At 37.3% G+C, this 26,068-nt stretch overlaps 2 protein-coding genes across 4 annotated transcripts in view; both read right to left on the minus strand.

The window, feature by feature from the left end:
* The window catches only part of mpp3a (MAGUK p55 scaffold protein 3a), a 28,572-nt gene extending 24,896 nt beyond the window's left edge, over positions 1-3,676 (minus strand). Inside the window, exon 1 of the mRNA XM_032587293.1 lies at positions 3,653-3,676. The gene's annotated coding sequence lies outside the window, so the exon portion shown is untranslated. The remainder of the gene's footprint in view (positions 1-3,652) is intronic.
* Positions 3,677-5,138: 1,462 nt separating this feature from the next.
* Positions 5,139-20,210, minus strand: LOC116735408 (uncharacterized threonine-rich GPI-anchored glycoprotein PJ4664.02). Of its 3 annotated transcripts, none has more exons than XM_032587288.1 (14): positions 20,060-20,210; positions 10,931-12,427; positions 10,546-10,746; positions 9,563-9,661; positions 9,338-9,447; positions 9,195-9,253; positions 8,975-9,105; positions 8,751-8,885; positions 7,752-7,794; positions 7,600-7,637; positions 7,432-7,519; positions 6,836-7,028; positions 6,401-6,433; positions 5,139-6,100 (listed from the first exon to the last, which is right to left on the minus strand). In XM_032587288.1, the coding sequence occupies exons 1-14, from the start codon at positions 20,109-20,111 to the stop codon at positions 5,960-5,962; spliced, it is 2,820 nt and encodes a 939-aa protein (XP_032443179.1). In that variant the 5' UTR covers positions 20,112-20,210; the 3' UTR covers positions 5,139-5,959. The 3 variants fall into 3 exon arrangements, with proteins under 3 accessions (XP_032443179.1, XP_032443180.1, XP_032443181.1); XM_032587290.1 differs by lacking the exon at positions 20,060-20,210 and having other exon boundaries at positions 5,146-6,100; positions 10,931-11,850; positions 11,907-11,994; XM_032587289.1 differs by lacking the exon at positions 6,401-6,433 and having other exon boundaries at positions 5,143-6,100.
* Positions 20,211-26,068: the final 5,858 nt, after the last annotated feature.

The raw sequence follows: 26,068 nt of genomic DNA on the forward strand, positions 1-26,068 counted from the left end.
CCTTAAAGGACACACTCTGATTTTTATAAAAAGATAACACCTTTAACTGGCTTAATGTTATTATCAAAACTTACAGTTTGGTAGGAGTGACCAACCAAAAATACTGCAGTAAAACTAATTTTCTTATTCATAAGGCACTTTGCTTTATCTGTAAAGTTCAGAGTTTTTGTTTTCTAATCTAAAAAAAAGATTATTGTTATGTACTGGCTGCATTAAAATGAGGATAGAATCAAAAAATAAACTGTGCTCTGAACGGTAGCAGCTATGACTCTGCAGCGCAGCTAAGGGGGAAAAATCTTACACACCCCAAACACCGGAGTGATTTAGAGACAAGGTCATTATGGGTCTTAACCAAATTGATTCAGCGACATCTGCTCAATTCCTTTGGGGAGAAGGAAAAAGATCAGACTGATGATGACTTCAATGGGTGGAGCTGGAGGTCCAAGCTGTCTGCTGATCCAACAAATAGGCCATAAACTGGGTCTCTGCATGTTCAGCCATAGCTGAAGGGGCCAAATGGACAGAGCTGCCATCAGATAATAGAGTTTATGCCAGAGACAGAGAGCCATTATTCTGAGCTATTTGCAGATCCATAATAACCCAGGAGGAAGGAGGACACAGAGTAGCTCCTTATTGGAACAGGAGCAGCAGCAAAGAAAAAAAAATCTCCAGTAAAATCTTTCTGCATGGTTACATCTCCCTTTGTCTTGCATATTATTATTTTCAAATTATAGATTTACTTTGCAAGGTTGTAGAAAAATACTTTTTGCCAATTTTTGAGGACAAGTAATATAAAATGCTGTAATTGTTATTTAACAAACTGGTCCTTTATGAAAATATTACCCTAAGTTTTACCCTAAGGATAAAGTTTTTTCTTACACTGTGTAGCAATATAAAATGCATGGAAAATGCAGAGACCAAGCTTTAAAGACATGACATGTCTAAAAACATGCAGTCTAAAAACAAAGACCTGTGAGTTCGAGATTTCAAATAGCTCTAATTTTAAACATAATTTTGATCAGATTTGTTTGTTTTGTATATCTTTATATATTTATGTAGCAAGAGTAGGCGTTAGTTCTCAGAGTTGTCAGAATCATCCTAATGAATCCAAAATTAATTCAAGGAAGAAAAAGAACAGAGAAAATGGTCATAAAGTATGTGTTTTGAAGTGAAACTAAGAAATGCATTTTTTATGTAGGTGAGTTATTATAGCCTTTGGTGAGAAAGGAAATGAAAAATAATGGTAGCTGAGCAAACACTTCTGAGTGGAGACAGATTAACAGGGAGGATGGGATCATCTCTCTGTATGATGTTAACTGCTATCATATTTACGGCTCTCCCTTTCAGCAAATCGCTGCCATTTGTCTGGAAGTAGGAGGTTTAATGTCCTTTAATATCCGCCCGGCGCCACGACTTTCTCGCTGCTCACTCAGCCTCCCGGGTTCGTCAATATTACTGCTCGCCTGGCCCTCTCTACTCTCTTTCACGGCACCCCTAGTTCCCCACGACCTCACACTACTCTCATCTGCTGTGAATAACAAAGACAACAAATAGTATGATGAGAATCTAGGATATGCTACTTCTAGAGCAAAACAGAAATATCCTTTTTTTTGCATTTCACAGAGCTGTCAATCACTCAAGGCAAATAGGAACTTTGTTTTTTAGGAAAGTTGCTAATCTACTCAAGAGTGAAGATTCCAGGGACAAAATTGGAAAAAATTGCAAGAAAACCCCAAAAGTTTCATCTTACAAGCAAAAAGTTTCCGTTTTTTGTTTGTGATAAGACAAATTTGAGTAAGACCATTGGTTAAGCCACAGTGTAAAGCAGCAATTATATTTAAAAAGGGATGAAAACAGCATATGATGATAACTCACGTCATCCATTCAACAACAAACTTCTCTGTACACCAAAGTATTTCAGAGTCAGATAGAAGGTCATTTATCTGACAGCTAATGCTTGACCCAAAGTAAATTTTCAACAGAAAGAGAATAACAGACATTTCAAACAAGCAAAATGGTTAAAAAAAGAAAAAAAGCTATTTTAGCTGACCTGCAGGGACAAAATCTAAACACCCTCAAAGAACATTCAGCTGATTCACACTGAAAACCAGGAAAGCAAATTACTTTATACATGTACATACATAGAGCTGAAGTTTTTATGTCCCAGTTGCTCAGTGGTGGTGCAGAGTTTAAAAAGGAACAAATGGTGGTTTTAGTGACAAGTGAGGAGTTATGGCTGAGAGCTGCATTGCTGCTGGGAAATGTTTCATAACCTTATATACTTCAGCAGCTGCTGCAGAGCTGCATTAGACAAAGTGAATTATGGCCTGCAATGTTATTCAGAGAAAAGGAGGAGGAAAAGGAGGAAAGGGAGGGTCTGATCACTCCCAGAAGTGAGAAAGGAGCAGGTGGTTTCAGTTTCCTTTCTTGGGTTTTTGGCAGAAATTTCTGAGATTGTTTGTTTGTCAGTATCATTGTGTAAACTCAAGTGGTTCACATACCGGGGTAGGTCTGGAGTCAGCATCACAAACATCCCCAGACTTTGAACTCAAATAAACCTAAAATCCTGAGTTTTAAGTTAAAATGTAACAAATCTGAATAATTTCTGAAAGTTATTTTACATGTGGAAACTGTTAACCTAAACAATAATTTATTAGAAAAAACGTCTGAATCAAGTAAATCCCTTTAAAATAAGAAAGTAGTTATTATTAAGCATCAGGAAAATTCTAATAAAAATTCGAATTTTTATTAGGGTTAATCAGCCATGCACTATGCAAAACTACAGAAAACTGGGCCAATCAGAGAAGCACCTACACCATACCCATGTGTTAGAAAGGTCTAGTGAAAGTCTAGACTTATCTTCTTTTAAAAATCTGTATTTAGATGTGAAAACACTCCTGTTTTATTGGTGTCAAAAGCTGGTAGAGAGAAAAGTAGTTCAGCAAAATATCGGTTCCAATGGGCTAAAGTACCAAACACTTTATATTTTATTTGTCAAACATTTTGTTCAAATAAGCATATATGTGTATACAACTATAAAAGTGTGTTTATTCACCAAAACGTCCAATGAAATAGCTTAGTGTATGAGGTTGTAGCTGGACAAAATGTAGAAAGTTTAGCAGAGCACAATATAAATTTAATAACAACAAATTTAATGGAGAACGTCTTATCTTTTTTTATGAGTAATAAGTTAAATGTCATCTGTAAATTATCTGAAAAGTGGTAAAACTCATTAAGTCTGCATTATTTAATTGTCATCATGTATAACGCCTTACAACTCACAGGAAATGTAATTATTCATGATGTACAAACTGTGTTTAGGTCAAGAATCCCATCTCCGCAGCAGCAGTCCAACAATCAAATTATATTCAAAATTAAAACCAAACACATTCACAAGAACAATCAGTTTTAACAAAAACTTTTCAATTATTTATCACTATTTCTTTTACTGAACTGTTTAGGAAATTGTTCATTTGAAATAATAAACTAAAGTCCTGCAATACAACCGTTTCCTGCATCTGGCTTTGCTATGTCATGTAAATAACCTGAATAGAAACTACTCTTAATGTGCTTAACTCTCCTCTTTTTATAACCCTTAGTAATTAAGCCAACATTTTATCTTTGCATGAGTGTGCGACCACAGCTGTGACACCTGATCTGTCGAGCTTCTGCGTCTGTCTGGACGCGGGGGGGAGTTCCTTAAGTTGTCAGTCGGGCGCGTTTGGTTCTGTGGCTCAATGCTTATCAGATTGTGTTCCCATTCCCACAGCTCCTGCAGGTCAAATGACTGGGAAGTGTGTACCTCACGGCTGCTAAGTGGTCTATCGATCAGTCAGCTGAGCCTGTGAACTGATGGACTGTGCTGCAGATGGGAGCAGTGCTTGGCAGGATGGTAATGGCCCCACAATACAATGCATTCCTTCACAGATGAAAACTGTGACCTGGTTGAGAGAAAGAGCCTCATTAGGAACGAGATTTCATGCTAATTGCCTCGCACATAGTTTTAAATACAGAAAACTTGAAAACGCACTCCAGCCCTTTCACTTTCATGTTTTGTCATTGTACAACCACTAATTCCATATATTTTAATGGACTTTATATGACAGGTCAACACAAACTGTTGCATAGTTGTTCAACGGAAGAAAATGATGCACTCTACAAATGTCGTCTTTGTAGAAGATAAAAAGATTAAGATAAAAAGTTATTGTTGGATGAAAGCCAGAAAAATTCTGAGTCGACAGGCAAAACATTGTGAGTGATAAAAACTAAAATTGCACATCACACACATAGTGAAACATAGAAGGGTCTGCATCATGCTGTGGGAATGCTTTTATTCAGGGATGATGGTTAGAAATGATGGCAGATCATAAAAGAAAACCAAGGTTGGAAAAAACTGATTTCAAGGTCGAGTATTGACTGGATAAAAATATAAGCACCTTTTTCAGGGTAGAATTTGTAGAAATATTTTCCTCACAACTGCACAGATACGTATCTGCTACTTTGTGCTGGTCTATCACGTAAATCCAAATTTGGAAGTTTGAGGCTCTAGCGAGACAAAATCCAGAAGTAAAAATATTGTTTTTCAGTTCACAATACTGGAAAACTCATCCTGGAACCAATATGCTGAATATTCTCCATGGTATCAAACTAAATATTAGGTATAAGTAGATGTTCTGGAGTTTTTAATTTGCTATGCACAACAATTTTAGCACAGAAGGACTATAATTACTTGGAAAAGATGGAGGGAAAATGTACAAACCTTTATTCAAGATCAAATATCGGGATGCAGCCAGCTAAATAATAAGAAAAAAAAGTTCCAGTAAAAGCGCTGGACCAGCTACACAGCAAATATAAGTTTCTTTTTAAAATTAGTGCGCGAAGACGTACTAAACTAGAGACGAGACGACTGCTACTCAGGTGAGAGTGATTACTGAGGGTCGACGAAAAACAGGAAGTTAGATTAACCAAAACTAAGCATTTCAAAATAAAACAGGACGTAAAACTGACGCCATCGTCAGAAAATATAGAAAAAAATCTATAATTTCTTCTTTAATAACTTTAAATAATTTCTTTACAAATACCTGAAGCATTCGGAACTGAAATAACAACAAAACAATGGGCTAAAAACAAATAAAGTCTACTGAATAGGCAAAAACCTCCTTATATTGTGTTTTATTGGCCAAACGCAGTAATGATGTCACACATTTTAAGTGTTTAAATTATTTTATTTCACCAGTCAGCCCACGCATACACACACACTCTCACACACACTCTCAATCAATTTTAAAATATTTACAAAACAAAATTTCACTTATAAAACAGTGTATGCTACATAAAGATAAATATATTAATATAGATTTTCCCCCCAAAAAAGTATACAAGTGGTAATTGGCACATCCAGTTGACAGGCTTTATCACCAGCGTTGCATAATGTTTCCTATTTGTAAAACGGACGACTAAACCAGGCACATTCTGCAATACTCTCAGCATTAGACTGCTACAACATTTTTAAAAACAATTCAAACCAGGGATCCAGCCCTTTTAGTCGTACAAGATTTGTTTCTCTATAAAGTGATCATCCCATTCTGAAGATTAGCTACAGTAACTTTATAAAACCAGCATTCAATTCACCTTCAAAATGATCAAAGTAGAGGTAAACTTTCGTGCAATCAGCAAAGGAGGCATGATTATATATAAAAAAAACAGGGTGAAAAGAGAGAACTGCATTGATATTAATGAGTGAAGATGACAACTACTAGCTAGACTTCTTAAAAGCAGACATGATTCACACATTTACAAAAAAATAACATAATAAAAACATCTCAACTTGAATCCCTTTGGTTGCAGTTTTTTCAGTACAGTTCTTCGTTTATCCAAGCAGGTTCAGGATGGAAGAGTGGTTATAAAAAACACTCTTTCTACTCAAAAAGTTTTCCAGTTGTCCCAGAGAGTTTGATCATCATTTCTTTGTGGAGTTTCTCTTCTCATCACCAGGAAGGAAGTAAGGGTTCTCGTGCCCTTCGACCAGATATGAGTAACGGGACGTGTTTTTACCTTTGAAGGTCTTCATCTCCTCTGGATTCAGATCGTACGATCCTGACTGAAATGTCAGGGGAAGCACAGAGTGTTATTATTTTTAAGCAACAGCAACTTAACATGTTTAGACCCAAACACCCCAAACAAGCCTAACACACAAACACGTATAACCCTACTTATTTATTGCTATTTATGGAACTAAATTAACTACAATCGACCTCGAGAACAAAAACAACAAAATAAAAATTTGGCAAAGTTTCCCCATCACCCTGAAACATCACCATGATTATGCATGCGTGCTGCCTAAATTATCAGCAGGGGGCATCAAGGGAAGTTGGAATCTGAAAGCAAAGCCATACCTTACCTTTTTCCATCTTTTCTGCTTCAGCTGTGATCCCTAAAGCAACATACTGTAAGTCAGGCAAAGCAGGGAGCAGGGGTGGGTACTAATGCTAGGATCACTGTGTTCACAAACTGGATGACTAGATTAAACGCACTGCTGTGAATAGGCTTAAAAACATAGTGTGTGTTGCTGTTAATGCTTCACAGTGATAAAAGGCAGGCCAAAAACCTTTAGTTGACCTCTGTCCTCTATTGATTTTAGACAGACCTCTCTTGATTTTAGACTTCCTGTCTAAAATCAACAAAAAGTTTTATTGTGATAAAATTAAGCAAGTTATTCAGGTGTTTTCAAAGTGCAAATAATCAAGTTTGTGTTTTTGATGAAGGTTAGTGATAGTGAGCAGATGGTCTTATTTAAAAAGCAGGAAGGTATACACCCGAGAAGGGATCAACTTACAAAGCCATTGCTCTCTAGCTTTTTGTCCGCCAGCGTGTTGGTGCTGCCCCCTTCTGTCATCTCTATGGAACCAGCTGGTTCCCAGTGCGTGGTGGCACGCGGGATTGGGGTGATGCCAGCAGGCCATGACTTGTTTAACTCATCAGAGTACGGACTGATGTTGTGGTCAGGGTTGGTCCTTGAGCACCTCTTCCTGATAGACAGAAAAAGTAGGGAATATAAAATGTATGGCTGGTGCTATTTTTATTCTGTTAATTCAATGTAAGTTCAGATAATGATTCTTTGTTGTGATTCCAAGGAGTCAGACATTCTTTTGATATTTTTAAAGAAGTCAGTAGATTTTCTGAAGGTCTTTTAAACCTTTTTGTGTGTCTAGCACTTTCTCCCTTCCTTGGTGGATAAAAATGTTTACCATCATTTGTGCTGGAGGTGCTCAATAGTATACATACAACTATTAAAATCCATGTTTTTTGTGAAAAAACGAAATAATAACAAATCATTTTAAAACTTATGCATATACATGACAGTTATCCTGTTTAATTCATCTCAAAAACAACCAGAAGATGGATACCAGGCAATGTCATGTCTGTTCTTACCAGCAGCAGTAACCCAGCAAAGCCAGAACAAGGATGAGGAGAACTCCTCCTAACACGCAGGAGATGACCACCACTGCAAGCAGGGACGCTGCAAACACAGATGAGGTCTTTAATGAACTTTGCACAACAGACTAAAACTTCAGCTTCATACTGAACAAAGCCACTTACAGTCGTTGCAGTTGAAGCCAGCATACCCAAATGGACATCTGAAAGAAAACAGGCACACAGTATTTACAGCAATGCATTCAACAATATGCCCACCAGGGGGCGCTAGTGCTTTAACGTCAATACAAAGCCCTGTGTGAAAAGTGCATACTCACGTCACACACTTATCCCGTACTGCCTGCTGCCCACTTGGACAAGCTGCAAAAAAAAGAAACACAACAACTCAGTTGCACCATGACTACAACTGGAGAGCAGAACAAGCTACAGTTTCAGGTTTGCCACACTCGACTGCACTCCGGAGGCAACATAAGGGCTTCTACAAGCAAACACACAACAGTACATTATGTATTTTCTTGGGGAAAAAACAGTTAGCAGAATTCATTTGAATCTTATTCAGTTATAACTTCCCTACAGCTGATCTCATTGGTCACAATCCTGCACGCTCAGAGGCAAAGCGGTGATTCCTCCTCAGGTTTCCAGGGTAACATCCCAGTTAAAAAGAAATAGATTAGAGAGATAAATGAAGATTGGGTCAAGGGTCTGCATAGAGAAAAGGCTACAGCTCTTGACCTTGCCTGTGAGTTTTACTCCCTGTTGTTTCTTTCCCTCATTCCCACACAGAAGTAATTTAATGAGGGTAAGAAGGTTTTGTTGTTCTCTAGACTATACTGTACATCAGCTAAGAACATTCAACTTTGTCCACTTGTACAGTATTTACAGGACATTTTAATAATGCATACAGTATCTGTTAAAATAATAATATTTTGTACCATTACAGCCACAAACATAAATGTATTTTATTTGGATTTTATGCAGGATATCACAAAGTAGTACACAATTTAAAGTCAATACTGAAAAATAACTTGTTAGAGACTGAAATATAATCATGGAGTGGGGGGAAGGTAAATAAATAGGCACGGGTATAATTGAAATGTTTATTTCTAAGCAAATTAACAGGTTAGAATGGCCCAGTCAAAGTCCAGACACAAACCTAATCTAGAATCTGTGAAAAACCATGAAATTTGATGTTTGGAGATGCTCTTTACTATATCTATCAGATTGTGTGTTCAGTCTAATTTTATAAAATCCAAATAAAATACATGAATGTTTGTTTCTATAATGTTTAAATATGCCACATTAGCTACTAAATGTACCTTTGCAGCTGGTCTTGGAGTAGATCATGGAGATGTAACCGTCTTTACAGGCGCAAGAAGCTTGGCCGTTTACATTTGTGCATTTTGTACTTGAGACATCACAAGGTAGCGGCTCCACCTGACACAGATTGGTTCCTGAAACCGAGGAAATACAAAAGAAACTCATAAGAAAATAATTTCAAGTGTTTGACTCAGGAGATGTAAAGCATGGAGCCAGTCCTTGCCTGTGTATGTGGCATTGCTCAGAGGTCCTTGAGGGTTTTTTACAGCCTTTTCAATGATCTGATCAACAGATTCTTGAGTGGCAGGGCTGTCTTCAAATATATTATTTACGCTCGCTATCACACTACCAGGTCTGGAGAAATAGGGAAAACAATCACCAACAGAGTTGAGACACTACATGCTACACAAAGTCTTTGTTCAACGGAAAGAAAGAATACTCACTCAAGTTGAACAATCTCTGATCGTCTATATCCAGGCTGACTTTTCAGGACGTCTCTGAGCTACAACGAAGAAAATACAATTTGATGAGCAAGAATGAAGCATCTATCAGAGCTACTTCACTGCTTTAAGATCTCACAACTCACTGCTGCTGAGATTTTTGCTGCTGTCTCCTGAAAGATCCTGGAGGACCTGTCTCTCATTTGATCTTCAAATGTTAACAACTGGAAATGAAGCCTGCCTGGAAATACTTGCGCTGTCAAAAAAAAAAGGAGTGTAATCTCTGTCACATTTTAATCTTGTTTATAATTTGTGTAAACATTAAAGGACAAACAGCATTAGTTACAACATTTATAATTTAGCGGTCTTACCAGGAACACAACGTCCATTGAGTAGGTAGTTGCCAGAAAGACACTGGCAAGTGCGGTTGAGGCAGACGCTTTCAACAGGACACGGGACAGAGGGACACACTGAGGAGAGAAATTAGAAAACAGTATATTTTAAAGGTTTTCCTTTTTCTTTTTTTTACTTTCAGCTCACAAAAAGATCAAACTTATGCCATTGCGGTACCATTCAGCAAATGGAAACATGTCAAGTAGTTGTGTTTAGAAAAGGAAAAATATTTTTTTTGTTCTGATTTAGATCACTAAATTAATGTTTGATGGAAACTTCATGACCCATGTGTTCCTCAAAGGTTAGGAAAACCTTGATATTTTTAGGGTAACAAAAAAACCCCACAAATTAAATCTTGAAGAAGCTTTTCATCACTTCATAAGGTGATAGTTTATGCATTTTGACATGCAATTTGTCTTCAGAAGACGATATTTCAGACTTCCAAGTTTGAGAAAGAAATTAAATGGTCTGAAATCCTAAAGAAAAGTTGGAGTTCTGCAAGCAAGCTCTGATACTTTAAGATCAGTACGGTTGCTGTTCATGTAAAACGGAAGTGGAAGTTGCAGGAATGTGAATGCCTGCAACTTTACAGTATATATATTACTGTGAACTTTCCTGTAATGTTTGAATGTGTAAATGGAAAAAAAAAAGTTTTTTAGTTTGAATTTCTGGCAACAGATATAACCACAACAATTTTCATATACCGCTGGTTTTCAGACATTTGACCAATCCCGTTTAAGTCAGAACTGATTTCAATTCAAGATCAAATACAGCATGTGTTTTATGGTTGGCAGTTAGTTTCATAAATGGCAATCAACTAAATAACTAACAAAAAGCTCAAAAAGCTCTAACCCCAAATATGATCAATAATAGAACTAAGTCTCTTTGCTGGAGCTGGATTTTTGTGCTGAAACTTTGGCATTTCTATGGACAGTCAGACATAAAAGGAAATAGCACAAACCGATTACAGGACTGGGAGTGGTTGGAGCCTTTGTGGGAGAGCTGCTGGTGATTCCCCCTGTTGTCCGAAAGGTGGTGAAAATCTCAGTGGCTCCACCGGTGGAGGTAGGGGTGTTGGTGTTCAGGGTCTCAGTGGCGTCGCTGGGTGAATTTGTCGGTAAAGGAGGGGTAGTAGTGGTTTCTCCCATAGTAACACTGGACTCTAAATCAGAAAAAATTAAACCCAGTCAGTCCAACATTTCAACAGGTGGCACAGCTAATAACTACACCTGTATGAATGATAATGATTTTGTCATCGAATCATCAATACACTAATGAAGAAATGCCATGAAATGCAGTACAAAATTCGACTGTATTCTAAGAGTTTATCAAAAGGTTAGTATTACCTGCTGAGGTTGTTGGTGAAGAACTAAGGGTGGTGGCATTGCCGGTTGAGGGAGTGTTGCTACTGCCTGGGAAGTTGCTGGTAGGAGGAGGGGTGCTGGTGGGTGAAGAGTCTGTTATGTTTTTGGTGTCAGTCGAAGTAAAGGGTATGGCGGTTGATGCAGGAGTCTCAGAAGTTCCAGCAGAGCTTGCCAGTGTTGTATTAGCTTGCTCTGTGGTAGCTGAGTTCATAGTTGTTGTCATGTTGCTGGAATGTGGGGTGCTGGTGATTAAAGTCGTGGTCTTTCCCATCTCTGTAACTGATGTAGTGGCTGTATGATTGTTTGAGGTATCCGTAGTTGGGAAGTGAGTGATAGATGTGATTTGTGGACTTACAGTCACATTGTTACTTGTAGTGGCTGTGGCATTGTTTGTGACTGTGACAAATGTGCCGGCAGTGTTTCCATTAGTTGTAGTTGGCACATTTTCGGTGGTGTGGTTGTTTGTAGTTGTCATTGCTGTATTATTGTCGAGTGGTGTATTTGTTGTACTTGCAGTTGTGTGGTTGACTGTTGGTCCAATCGACGCATTTGTAGTCATGGCAGCGCTTGTCGGTGTAATTGTAACCATTGTAGTTACATTGTTGTTTGTCACTGTGGTCAGGTCAACTGAAGTTGTGTTGATGCCTGACATTGTGGTTGAAACAGCTGCAGTTGTGTTGTTGTTTGACACTGTAATTTGAACTTGTGTAGTCATGTTGCTGTTGGTCGCTGTAATCACTGTAGCTTGTGCAGTGTGTGCAGTCGTGTTGTTGCCCGTTGCTGTAGTCGGAGCTGCTGTAGTATGTATAGTCGTGTTGTTGCCCATTGCTGTAGTCGGAGCTATTGTAGTCTCATGTTGTGTAGTCATGTTGCTGTTTGTCGCTGTAATCACTGTAGCTTGTGCAGTGTGTGTAGTCATATTGTTGCCCTTTGCAGTAGTCGGAGCTGTTGTAGTCTCATGTTGTGTAGTCATGTTGTTGCTTGTTGATGTGATCTGGACATCTGTAGTTGTGTTGTTGCCTAAAGGGGTGGTCACAGGTTCTGTTGCGTTGTATCTTGTTGAGCTGTCTGAAGTTCTGGTGGTCATATTATTGCGTGTTGAGGTGGTCAGTGCGTTTGTTGACGTGTTCTGTATGGGTGCCATCGATGTGCCAGTGGTTGTGATGTAGGTCGGTGGAGATGAAGCAGTTCCATTTGTAATCTCATTAGAAGGTGAACTATTTGTCTCTGCTGTTGTTGTTGGGGTGGTTCCAACAGTGACTGAAGCCGTTGGGGGTTCTGCAGGGTTTACTGTGGTGATCGTGTCAGTACTGTTCCCTGTGACTGTATCTGCCATGGTTATCGCCAGAGAAATTGATGAAGTTCCAGTTGTTTCTCTTGTGTTGTGTTCAGTAGTTGCATTTCCTACTACTTTGGTAAGGAAAGTTGTGGTTATGGTGTGACCATCAGTAGCAGTAGGAGGCTCCGTTGTCATTTGTACTGCAATTAAAACAGAAGCATAAAAACAGCATTATTATACCTTCTCTGCTCTGGGGACACGAGACACAGTTAGAGAATGACACAAGTTGTCCAAAAAAACAAAAGTAGAATTAATAAATAAATAAAAAGAAATTGCTAACATCTACAGATATGAGCTCAACTTTCTTCAGAATACAGTTCTGACCCCTGCTCCCAATTGACCTGCTCTTTCTCTTTGTTTTGTATTTATGGTGGAACAGCATTAGTACCAGGGCTGTTGGAGCTGCTCCCCAGCAGCAGGGGGTCTTTCCTAATAGCATTGCTTGCTTATATCCTGTCCTCATCTGCAGGCTCTGAATGATAGCATTTCAGAAGCCAGCGAGAAGAACAGACAGCCAGGTGGACGGCTTCATTTTCTCCTAGGAAGCGGTGAAAATATCAAAATTAATCCCGAGCTTCATCTAATTATATTAATCGATTCCAAGGATTTGTTTGAGTATCACTTAGTAACTATTATTTATTTATAGATGAAAAACCACACCCAGTGACAGCACATGTATATGGGCATAACACACACTTGCATCACTGGAAATAAATGTAAATGTATTCTGAGAGTTCATTCAACAATCAAGATAAAAAATGAGGAAGTACAAATGGGTGGAAAATTAATTATGTGAAAAGAAGTTTATAATGAACATAAAGCAAAAACAATAGTATAGTTTGGGGTTGATATCAATCTGAGATTATTTAGGATTAGGGGCTAAGTACGTGGGACTAGTCATGGTGGATAACAAGAGATGGAGATTAATGGAAAACCTCTTAGATCAGATCCAGCTGACAATGCTTTGATTAGACCATTGTAGTCTTTCTTAAATTCCCAAGGAACTGTTAAGAATTTCATTGTGTGCTTTACTAGGAACATACCTTAGATTATGTTGACTGGAAGTTTTTTTCTGATTCATTGTGTGCTTTACTGGGAGCATACCTTCCTGATTATGTTGACGGGAAGGTTTTTTTCTGATAACACATGGCTAAGATAATCACATTTTAGCAATTTTCTAAATTCCTAAATCTTAATTCAAAGTTTTATTCACTATCTGTGACACACTTTTACTACAGTACTTCATTTTTATCCCACATGGTTCTCATAATTAGGAGGCATACAATAGACCTCAAAGTGTAAACATTCTTGTCAAAATGTTAAAGATGGATTTTACATTTTATTCTGCACTATTCAAGTAAAATACAAACAATTCTGTTCAAGGGTGAAAATGAAAAAACAACCAGTTCCCTAAGTGTGCACATCCCTGAATCTAATAACTTTTTGATTAATTTCAGCATTTAGTCTTTGGGAATTCACACCTGCCATCAGTTATAATGAATAGAATTACTCTAAAATAAAACACAGATGTCCGTTGAGGGTTTTGCTCATATTTGCACTTTTATAATCCTTAGCTAAAGCAAAAATTTGAAGAGAGCTTATGGCAAAGAATATTTCTTGGATACTAAGCCTCCTGCACTTCCATAACTTTGACCATTTAAAAACCAAAACATTACTAATAAATGATAGAAGAAAAAAACACATTTTTCATAAATTTTCTTTTACGTCTGTATCATATTGTAAAGAAAGTTTCCTTTTCGGAGTAAATAAGCATATAAAACATGTCTCTGCAAGGTCTTCACTGTTGTTAAAATTTGTTCTGAGCTGTTGAGAATGTAAATATGAAGTTATGCAAACCAACAGTGCGGCTCATAAATGATGCAGGTAACCATGGTGGAAAGCTACAGCAAACATCATAAAAAACCCTACTGTCTCTGTATGGAAGCAAGGGGAAGTGACAGACAAAAGCAGAGCAGAGAGATAAGAGTTTATGTGCAATGGTGAACCACAAAAATCAACAATGCGGTTTTCTTCTCACTGTCATTTTCAAATCTGCTTCCTTATATCCACAGACAGGAAAATATCAGCCATAAATAAGGAACTCAGAGTACAGCATAAACAAGCTTCCACATTAAGATGAAACAGACTAACTACTGTATGTTACCAGTGTTTTTCTTGTACTTCCTCAATGCATGTCAAATAATTTTCCACACCTCATTCTACCGGGTAGGCACATCAGTGTTTAAATGTACAATTAAACCCAAAATTATTCAAAAATCTGAAATATTTATTTTTAATTTTCATATTTAATTTTACAACATGTTTATCCATGTTTAATGGATAATAAATACCATTTTGGAGAGGTCCAGCTGTTGTCAATACCTAAATCTTATTAAGCATCAATGAAGGGAGTTAAAGATTAGAGTGGTGGAAAGGAGGCCTTCCAACCTCATCACCAAAGATAAATAATCAAAAATAAATAATCAAAATATCAGTGGAAACACACAAAAAGCTTCTCAGCAATTATAAGAAAAGTTTCAATACTGCAATGCCAATAAGTATTTTTCCATTGATTATTGAGTAGGGCATAAATTACTGTCAATATATCAATCTAAATCTGCAAGGGGTGTGAATAATTTGTGATTTAACTGCATGTAATGATATGAAGTTAAGCATTTGAAACCTGAAAGATGAAACCAATGTGATAATGCTGAAACAGCGGCGTAATTAAAAGCACACTCTGCGCTGCATGTCTAACTGTGAGTCCTGGCTTTAAGGATTTAAGCTACAGGCGGATAATCTCTTGCAGACACAAAAGAAATGACTGGCTCAGGCTGGGTGACAAGTGGGTCTAAGGTTGTCCTGCAAATACCCCACTAAGGAGGATGCGGTCCCTTGGAAAGTCTGGCTTTGCTCTATTTCTATTCACAATGTCTCAAAAACTGTCATTAAAACCAGCCTGTATTCTCTTTTTCTAGGTCTAGCAGAATAAAGAGTGGCATAGGAATGTCACAGAGAGGATTTCAGTTTTCTCTCCTTTCAGATTTGTTACGTTAACAGAAATGGAGACACGTTCCAGCTTTGGCTGTGCTGCTCATGTTCCAGCTCTGGACTGCAGGTCAGGGGATTTTTATCCCTGTGGCACAATGGCACTCCTGTGAAGTACCTGCTCATGACCTGACCATCAGATCCAGTTCCTTATGCACACACCCTGAACTTCCCATCAGAACTGCCACTCCCATAAAATAAATCCTCATTGGTTTTGATAACAGAAGCCAATGTTTTATGATACACAGAAAGAAAAGCCAGGAGACACACTTTCTTGGTGCTACCATCCAATATTTCCAGCTCTTTGTTCAGGAAGGAGGAAAAATATGGTTCTGAGAAAGTTTGCCAGCTTATTCAGCTGCACTGCATGAAGGAAGCAACAGATTAAACTCTGCACACTGAGCAGGAGATGAAACGACATGTTAGCAACTCAATAATCAGGGGAAATCTGAGCTCCAGAGGCAGGATTCCAATAAAGACTGTTTTGTTTAAGACATAATTCAGAACCTTACAGCTAATTATTGCATGTACATGTTGTCAATTCTTACAAACTGACTTATGATCTTCTGGTATTTAAAAGTAGAATCTGCCAAAGGGGTTTCCACATCAAAGATACTCAGTGGACAACGGTTCAGCAGGAGGACAGAAAGAGAGCTCTTCCTCTTTCCGTCCTGCTGAGTGTCTTGATCAGAGGACAAACAGGATGCCTCATACGGAGGAGCTGAAATATAGCCAACATACTTTTCTGGGAGTTCGGATGTAATATACACATGATCATTGCTGAAAAACAAAATCTCAAAAACACAAACTCATTTTTCAACTGTCTTGGGATTGTTTAGCACTGAATTTAGAGCGATTTGAAATCAATCAACGTCCGCAGGAATTGAACCTGAAATTACACTTGTTATACTTTGGCACAACATAAAATAACCAAATTGATAATCAGATTTATGGGCAATTAAGTCATAACTTATTTTGTTTCACTGTGCTTAAAGAAAAACAATATGGGAAATTAAGAGATCCTTGCTCCCTTGGCATGTACGAAGAAGACCCTAATCTGATACACAACTCCATTCAGATGTACATAAACTATAAATTTTGTAGGCACTTTTTGTAAACTCCTATAGAATGCTATCTTAACCTCTTTCATTTTCATTTCCGTTTAAACATAAGACTGTTATTCCAAAAATGAGATTGTTAGAGAATCTGACAGCATGGATTAAACCACTAATCTTCCAGTTAAGAAATGAGAGCTTAAGAAACTGAGCTAAAGGGTTCTAATGAAGGTCATGTTGTCATTTTTCCTCTTTGCAAAGAAAAACAAAGCAGTATGGAAGAAACTTAAAATTTCAAGATTGCATTTCCTGTGTCTGCAAAAGTTTATGTTGATTATTTTCTCTATGTTTATAGTTTTCTCTTATGTCTTAAAGAGATATGATACCAATAAACACAAGATGTCTGTCTCTTTAAATCTTAAGTATTATCTATTGACTGATCACAACTTATAGTTTCTTGATCATCAAAAACAAATGTGATTGTTTAAAGTAATAAACCATGAAAGCTGCATTTGACCACATAGATGAGCTGCTCATAAACAACTCAGTGCAAACAAACAACTAATAATACTTGTCAGTGTCCAGGTTGTTACCATGAAGAAGATCAGGCTTTAATTTTTTCAATATCTCCAAAGGGTTTTAAAATTAAATTGGGAGAAGAACAGAAGTGATGGTATTCAAAAGTAAACTTTTTTTTTAAAAAAGGTTTAAACATGTCTGCTGTTTATTCACCCTGCAAGAGAGAGCAAAACACTTACTGGAACAGGAAGGCTGAGAAGAGGGCAGTTGTTCTGTTTTATTCTTTTAAACTTCAATTTCACATAATTAATTTGAATATCTCTCAATGAAGGGAGGGAGCAGCAATCTATAGAGCACCAGTTCTCAAACTGAGGTGCTACTAAACCTTGATAAAAATATGAAGTTCAAAATAGGGGGATGGGGGGGCGCACATGGACTTAAATTTTTATCACAATATTTTGCGGTACTTATGTGATAATGATAAAAGTGACCATAAGAACTATTTTTACTACTTGTATGGCAGTGACTGCATGGCACATAAATCGTAGCCATAGAAATGGAAAACATTTCTTTAGGACACCAGTCACAGAAAAGTGTGATTTGTATCACCAAACTGCACACAGCATTTTTATCATGTATTGATATGTATACTCTCAGTGAACAAACAGTGGAGAAAATATTAAAATTAACAATCCTGAAAATATGGGGTTTTGGGGTTTTATCATTAATTGGATTTATCATAAGAAATATATCACAATAAATGATAAACGATACATTTTTTATTTTCTTCAACTCTTTGTGACATCATATCTGGGTAGACCATCAAAACTTTGCTTTGCTTTGCTACTGTGTACAACAAGTACTAATAGTGGATGAGACAAAATAAAGCAGCTCTTCTCTGCTCATCTGGACTCTGTCATAAACTTCTTCCTGACTTGGACTGCTTCGTTTCCTGCTGCTTAAAAGTCGGCTTGATGCCTGACACAAACATGAAGCTCGGTATGAAGTAGACAGATGTTTAGAGGAGAAGCAATAGATATAGTATCTAAAGCTGATTATGTAATTCTGCTTTTTTTTCCCTTGCTAATTGGTCAGTATTTGATTTAAGCAGCTTCCTGAGCTGGAGGCGCTGGAGAGCATTGACGACTGTGCATGTGGGCAAACAGAGCTCTTTTGCTGCAACTCAGAGGTAACAGATGGCTCTCTGGAGCAAGAGGTCGCCTACAGGGCCTCTGCACATATCATATCCAATTAAAGCTCTGCCAGCACATGCTTTCCAATTACAGGACAAGATTTACAGCCCCAAATCAGGCCTAATCCAACAGGATGCTGCAGACATGCAGCGACCGAGGGGAAGAAGCCAGAGCAGAGACGGCAACAGGTGTGTGTGAAAAGTGGGCCGAAAGGCAACATGAGCCAGCAGGTGGGGGTGAAATGAGGAAGATAAACAGATACAGGGAAGCTTAATAGGACAGTGGAATTAATATTGGAAGCACAGAAAAACAAAAAGGAGGAAGTATCCGGCAATTTTCCCATAAATAAACCTGAAAATTACCAAACAGATAACAAAATGTGAGTACCAAACCTAAACATGGCCTATTTTCACAATTAACACTAAATTAAGAGGACAAAATGGACTTTTTGAAATCTTGCAGCTGCATTTTAGCTCCCAGTGCTCTACTTATGAACTCATGGTGAGTGATGGCCCAAACATGACACATGTGGAGTCAGGATGCAGCGCATCACTTAAAGGTCTCTGCTCCTCTATACGGAATATTTATTGTCAGGGGGGCCTCCACAAAGTGTGGCGCCAGACTCAGAAGAGGAGGAGAACCCTCAGGAGGTGTCCTCATCTGGACCTCTTTACTGCTCCTTCTGCCCCCTGCCTCTGCTGTTTAACACTTTATACACAAGCAACCACATGACAGCCTGAGGACTATCAGCATATGACCAGGTCAGTGAGACACAGAAACAAGCTTCAGAATAAAATAATATATAGCGTGAGCAAAAGATTTGGTATCTTAGGCACAGGCTGCACAATGAAGAGGACTTGAAACCTCGCCAAGCAGCTCCGTCAGGCTGTCAAGAGGCCTGGGAGTGAACTCTGAGGGAAGCCGAGCTTCAGGAGAGCTGGCTGTTGTTTGACCGATGCCTCCTCTTTGGCATCTGTCCACCCTTCGAGAGCTTTGAGTCACGCTGGAGGAGCAGTGAGTCAGGTCCGAGACTATTTTAGGAATTACTCCCTAGAAATGTGAATTTGGTACATCAAAAACACACAACAAATCTGACCTTTTCTTTTTGCTCAAATTAAAACATACATATATTGTTCAGAAGAGTAGAATTTCACGTTCTCCTGAGTTTAATGTAATTTGTATTTGAACATTTTATCAATCAAAGAAAGTTCCTGATTTTAATGAAAATTTCATTATTTGAATTTAAACTAGTTACAAGACCGTTTGAAATAAACAAGTTCACCATTATGATATTTGGCCACCAAATTTTGCAAATGTGAAATCTAAATAAAAATTACTCAAATGGAAGAAACCCTTTGCACATGTATTAACTACCTTGGATGCAAGAAAAATAAGCATAAATGCTATTTTATTGTGTGACTTTTATTGTAACACAATAAAAGTCAAGTATGAAGTGTTTATTAAACTAAACATTTAATACTGTTTAGTATTAAATGTTAGACCATTTTAATCTAGGTTTCATTTAAATTTCGTTTTAAATCCGTCTGCAAGTTTACGTTACTGTAATGGATAACATATCCCAGTAGCTTAGCAAATAGTGACAATAAAAATTGCTTTATGACAAGGCTAAAATGTTTTCTTCATTTCAAAATGGATTAAGTTGAATCTATTAGTATTTTGTCGCCTACCTATATGAAAAGTAAAGTAACGACTTATAAAATGTGTTCTAGATGTAGTTGGGAAAAAATGTATAAAAATTCCAGTTTTTAAGAATAAATATGACGTACATATTTAAACTATTTCTTCTAACAACTAAAAAGGTTCCAAATTTGAATACTGAGGTGTAATTCTGTGTGATTTAATGTTATAACTAATATCTAAAACAACTCTAACTTCATTTGAAACATTAGTCTAATCCTAACACGTATTTTTAATTCCGTGTAAAAACTTTACCCACCTTTGGAGACAATCCCGAAGAGAAAAACGACGAGCAGGCATCGTAGAGGCATGTTGCAGCTCTGTAGGGGATTTTTTCCCGGAGCTGCTTAGTGAGAGGAAGCTGCGGCTTTGACGCTCCGTGTGCCGCTGTGGGGAATATAACGGTGCGGTCCAGGCGGCGTCTCCTCCGGGCTGCTACAGGTGGTTCCTACCGGGGAGTTGGTCAAAGCTTCAGCGCGTCCTCTGATTGGCTGACTCTCCTGTCACTCATTATTACTGCGCTGAAGCCGTGAGGCTCCGCCCATAGAAACGAGACAGCCCTGACAACTCGACAAATGAAGACGCTTTAATAATAAACTCTATTTTTAGCTCAGTGTTTACATTGAAAGAAACGGGGTGATAACAGGGACTCAGCCCAAGAATGAACAGGTTGAAAACCTGACGCTTTTAATAGATTTTTTTCTGTTCTTAGCCACTGAATCGTGTTTTTCTGAAAAATAAGGTGGCAAGTTTGAAAAGCTGCACATTGTTTCACCATTTTGCCCCAGACAGCATACCTCAAATGTCTAAAAATGTTGCAGTTTGGATCACAAACAAAAATGCATGTTTTCTTTTCTTTTCTAAATCTCTTCATCTTTTCCTCGAGGTGAAGGATCAACCCGGTTTTTCTGTTTTCATCGTTTTAGGTCTCTCTGCAGCTGGTTTCTATTAGTTGCCCCCAGTACAGCTTCATCGGGAAGTGTAACTGAAGTCCAACTTGGCTTTAAAATTAATTTGAGTTCTTGGAATTCAATCATTGAAGGGAATACAATGTAAATATGGTGCTGCCTCTTTGGCCTTATTGTCTAAGAAAGCACAGACCCATTTAGATGTGAAACAAACAAAAACAACCACAGTTACTGTGCACCATTAAATAGATTTAGCCATTCCCATAACTCAGTTCTGTCAGGATATTATAAGAAGAAACCTTACCCAGCTTTCTGTAATATATATGTTCCCATGTTATGTAACCACTAAGAGCAACTAATGAACAGCGTTTCATACTTGCCTGAAATATGCTGAAGTTATTTAAAAGTTTTCTTCCAGACATCACAAACTTTTATCCCCACTTATCTTTAGGAGAATTTTTGGGGGGATAATACGGTGGACCCTTGTTGCAGATATCCTATTTGTAAAGGAATCATTTTGGATTGGAGAGCTCAGTTAGAAATGTGCATCAGTATGTGAGCAATGAGGCAAACAGAAGCTTCTTAAATGACCACAACCTCGACTAAAACTAGAAAATAGAGTACAAAGGACTTTGATGGTAGAGTACAACTAACAAGTCAGGTCTAAAACCTTCAAAATGTTTACATGTGGTGATGGAAAGGTCCAAGATTTAGTGAAAAGGAATCTGATTGGATCAGGCAAATAGGAGGAGCGTGGGAACTCATCACATGCAGTTTAATGCCACTGCTTCTGTGATAAATAGGCAATTTGTAAATGCTTCAAAAGGAGGGAGTTAATGTTCACACCAGTTTTTATTGTTTGTGTGTCGATAAAAAATTATGTTCTGTCAGATGTGTGTTGTGTCAGTCACTCATACATTTTGTTTGCCATCTGCAAAACCAAACCCTGATACACATAAACTTCTGTTATCATGGGAAAACCTGTTGTCCAAAGTATAAGGACCTCTAAAAGTCTGCTTTATCCAAAGGCATGGAGGTGCCACCTTTAACCTGTGAAACATTTAGACACCCAATGGGAACGTCTCAAGTTATTGTAACATTCAGAAAATGATTTTTTTGTTGAAAAATATGAGTATATACCCCAGAATTACAGCAAACATAGACTGAAGATGTTAAAACAATCCACAGTGAAGCAAGTCTTTTACTGACACAGACTGAAAGGCCTCTCAGCAAGAAAAAAAGCCATTACTCCAAAGTCAATATAAAAACACAAATAACCCTAATTTTTATCACCATGTATATGGTCAGAAGAAAATGTTTGACTATAAAGATCATTGTTACATTTTGGAGAAAAAATAAAAAATTTGCAAGCCGGAGAACAAGATTCTAACTATAAAGTATAAGTGACAGCAGTATTTTGCTGTTTGCTTTTACAAGAGGGATTGGTGCACTTAAGAAAATAGGTAGGATCAGGAGGAATGAATATTACTTGAAAATATTTAAGCACAATCTCAATATGTCAGTAAGGAAGTTAAAGCTTGGTCAAATTTGGTCAAATCTTCCAAATGGACAATCCTCCCTCAGCATGATGACAAAGAAGTTGCAAAGAGCCATAAGGAAGACAAAGTAAATATTTTGCAGAGGCCATCACAATTCCATGAGAACTGAAAAAGAGAAACTTATGGAAGAATATCCAAAAGGTTTGACCTAAGTTATACAAATTTAAAGTCACTTCCAGAAAATATTAATTAAATATATTTAATGCTTTCATACATTGTTGTGGCATTTAATAAATTCTAATATTTTTTGTTACTATTAAACCATATAATACTGAACCTAATCTCTGTCAGAAAAGGCAAATTGTTTCTAAACAATTTCTGTTTAAGATACAAAAAGCTACTTTTAAGTTTTGGATTTGTTTTGTCTGTAGAGGATAACTCTCAAAACCACAATGATTGACTTATAAAAACAGTAATTTTCTGTTAGCCAATCTTTAAGCTAGCCTTATTTTGATTAGCCTCTCTCTCTGTTGTGGCTCACTCCAAAAAAAACGGCCGCAGTATTCAGCAAGGTTAGATCTCACAGTATGAAATGCTGCACCACTGTGTCACCTTTAAGACATTAAAATGAGGAAAATACTTCTTCACAAAGGTCAAGTACTTCAAGGATTTCTTGAAATACCTCCAGGCCTGATAAGCGGAACCACAAAGTTAATAATCACACACGTCCTGGCATTGGTCATTATCAGAACCTCGTCACAAGCACTCAAAAACTGTCAGCTTGGAAAATTGGAAAAACAAAACAGTGCAAGGTTCAACAAGTGTAAAATGGTCAATAGTGTAAAAGAGAAGTGTTCCAGTATTTAAAGGTTGAAAAATTTGATTTGCAGACTGGGTTCATTGTTCTCTGCCCTTCATGTGGGAGTAAAACCAAGGAAGCGATCAGCCTCAGAGGTGTGGCGTTTCCTTGCAGGATCTCTGTTTCATGAAAACTGAGTCAGTTTTTTGGTATTTGTTTGATTGTTGATGACACACTGGCCTCTATCAGGTCAACATGACCATTCAGAATTTATAAGCCACAACTTCCTAATCAATCTGGGTTCCCTTTTTAGCTATGTAAGAATGATGATTTGTGTTACTCACTTTATTAGTTGGAATGAAAGCCGATATTTACACACCCTTTGGAAAAAAATGAGACACTTAATCTTTTATGGCTCCTCGCTGTCTGACATTAAATCAGAATATTTTATGTTTCAGGTTAGTGAGAATTACCAACTAAATGCCAGGATTTTACGTCAAATTCAAATGTTCACAGAATTTGATTTTAAACAATATGATACGTTTTTGGTTCTTCCACAGACTTCACATAAGATTTACCTGGAATTTAGGCTCATTTTCACAGTTTTCAGTTCTGTTCAAAATTTTTTCATGGAACTGAGAGAAGGTTTGTGTGTTGGCCGCTCCAAAATGTTGATTTTATAAATCCATTCTCTAAAGAATTTGGTTTTATGCTTATGGTTTTTGTCTACTTGTATACCAATATTTAATATCTAACTTCCTAGCTGAAGGTTGGAGATGTTACATCAATTTTCCCATGTTCATTCCTCGTGATGCCATTGTGAAGTGCAGCAAAAACAACAACACTTAATGATGCTGCTACCTCAGTTCTCCACTGTTAGGTTAAAGATTATGTGGATCAACTTCATCAGATGACAGGAAATGCCTAAATAAATGACAATCATTGCTTTGAAGGCATTGGCAAACTGTAATCTGACTTTATGGTTGCTTCTGGAACAATGGCTTCTTCCTTGCTGAGTAACCTTACAGCTCATGTCGGTACAACACTTCTTTTAACTTGTACCGACTGATTCATGATGTTGCAATGAGGTTGCACGTTTTATGTGTGTCCTTTAACCACATGCACAGGTGTGCCTCTAACTCAAATACTGTAAATAAACCTATCTTCTGATAGGCTTGCACTGCTATGACATCATCACCTGGGCTAAAAGGACAATTCTTTGCTTACTAATGATAGTGTATATAAATATCTGACTTTCGATTTTTTATTATTTTTTTTGTTCTGGTAGATGAACAAATTTAAATATTAACTGACCTGAAATCTTTCTTCTGATTTAATATCAAATGGAAAAAAGACAAAAAGATCATGAGATTTTTTTTTAGAGTAAGAAAATATTTGATCTCGACTCTTATTTACTTTTTAAGTGCCGTACTCTACTCAAAGCAAATATACCTTAGAATGTAGCAATAACATTTCTATAAAAATTACTGGGTGATATATGAAATACTTGATAATTGTTTAACTAAGTCCATGGTGCCATGGCCTCCAACAGCCTTTCACACTATTTCATTTATTTCGTTAATGTATTTTACAAGCAAATTTTCCATCCCATGTCTCTATCTTCAAAGACATAACAAATACCCAGCAGGATGCAAACACTTCGCTAACCTCACTCATATCTCATGCAAATAGCTGCACACATCGCAACATATTTCAATAACTTCTGCTGCTTTTTGTCCTGCCAAACGCCAAGACTTTTCTCCACAGATACAATTGTGTTGCATTACATGCCAGGAATCTGGGACAGAGTTTGTCTTCCTTGGAAAAGAAAAAATAAAAGGTCCAAGGATGTTTCCCAATAAACCTTCGTTTTTCCCATAGATGAAGGTTTCCCCAACTCTTGCTAGAATCTAAAAAAAAAAAAAAAAAAAAAGCAATAATATAGTAGAAACATGAATTGTGATGGTCAATATTTAGTTTCTCTGCATGCATTAAGTTTTTTTGCTGATATTTTATGTCCGTTTAAAATAATTTATTGGATAATGTATAGTTTATGCAGGTTAAAGCCTTTTGAAGCTCGAAAGAAAAAGTGTTGGGTCAGACATAATTTGAATCTGTCCTTTTGAATGTTGCAAATTGTTGGGTTCCCTCATTATAAGTGTTTGTTTTTGTTAAAACCATCAACTTTAGAGAAAATATGTCTTTACAAGGACAATCCTCTGCCTCACAGGTATAGTTCTCTGTCTGGCACAATAGTAGGAACTTATTGTGATTCAAGCGGAAACATGAATGATGGTCAGGATTAGAGTAAAATTGTTAAATTGTTAGTTCTCTAAACCAGGTAAGTCAGAGGTAAGGCTGAACGGTGGAGGTATAAAGCAAACAGGACACTGAAAATTATTTAATACCTTTGAAACTATCACATTTTCTTGTTTTACAGCCACAACTTTAAAAAAATTTCATTGGGATTTTTTACGATAATCCAACCAAAAGATGTACATCTTGTGCTAAATTATTGGGAAGTGGAAAGAAATTGTTTATTTTACAAATAAAATTTTGAGAAGTCACCCTGACACACTGTTTTGAAGAACCACTGCTCATATATCAGGTCCTCTGTGATATCGCTTTACCCAATTTGTGCATCTAAAATATTTTTTGCAGATTCTTTGCAAAAATATGACCTTTAATCTGTCACATTAAATTGATAGGTTCGCCTTGATTAAGTTCTGGACTTTGACTAGGCCACTGTAATGTATGGATATGCTTTGATTCCAGAACGTTCAGTTCTGATGTCATCTGACATAAACATCTTTCACATTTTTGTTTAAACATCTCCTCTGACTTTCTGCATATCGGTCTATCACATAAAATCTCTAAAACAGAAGCATTAAAGTTTGCCGTTACAGCGTTACAAACTTCCTTTGCAAACCTGGCGTAATGGAACAAAAAATGATAAATATGAGCTGCCACAGGCACGGAGAAGAGGAAGAGGAACACAGATGGATGGAGAGTTCAGAGTGCTGAAAGAGACCAGTGAAACAATCCTCTGCTCTACTTAAATG

This window comes from Xiphophorus hellerii, chromosome 16 (genome assembly GCF_003331165.1).
Source record: "Xiphophorus hellerii strain 12219 chromosome 16, Xiphophorus_hellerii-4.1, whole genome shotgun sequence".
In the NCBI taxonomy this organism is placed as follows: Eukaryota; Metazoa; Chordata; class Actinopteri; order Cyprinodontiformes; family Poeciliidae; genus Xiphophorus; species Xiphophorus hellerii.

What these genes read in the sequence shown, in the direction of transcription:
- LOC116735408 (XM_032587288.1), bottom strand. Translation starts at nt 20,111, where the DNA reads ATGCCTCTACGATGCCTGCTCGTCGTTTTTCTCTTCGGGATTGTCTCC. An exon ending in CAATGGACGTTGTGTTCCTG is followed by an intron (nt 9,448 to 9,562) that starts GTAAGACCGCTA and finishes TTTTTTTGACAG; the next exon opens with CGCAAGTATTTCCAGGCAGG. An exon ending in TGGCTTCAACTGCAACGACT is followed by an intron (nt 7,520 to 7,599) that starts GTAAGTGGCTTT and finishes CTGTGTTTGCAG; the next exon opens with CGTCCCTGCTTGCAGTGGTG.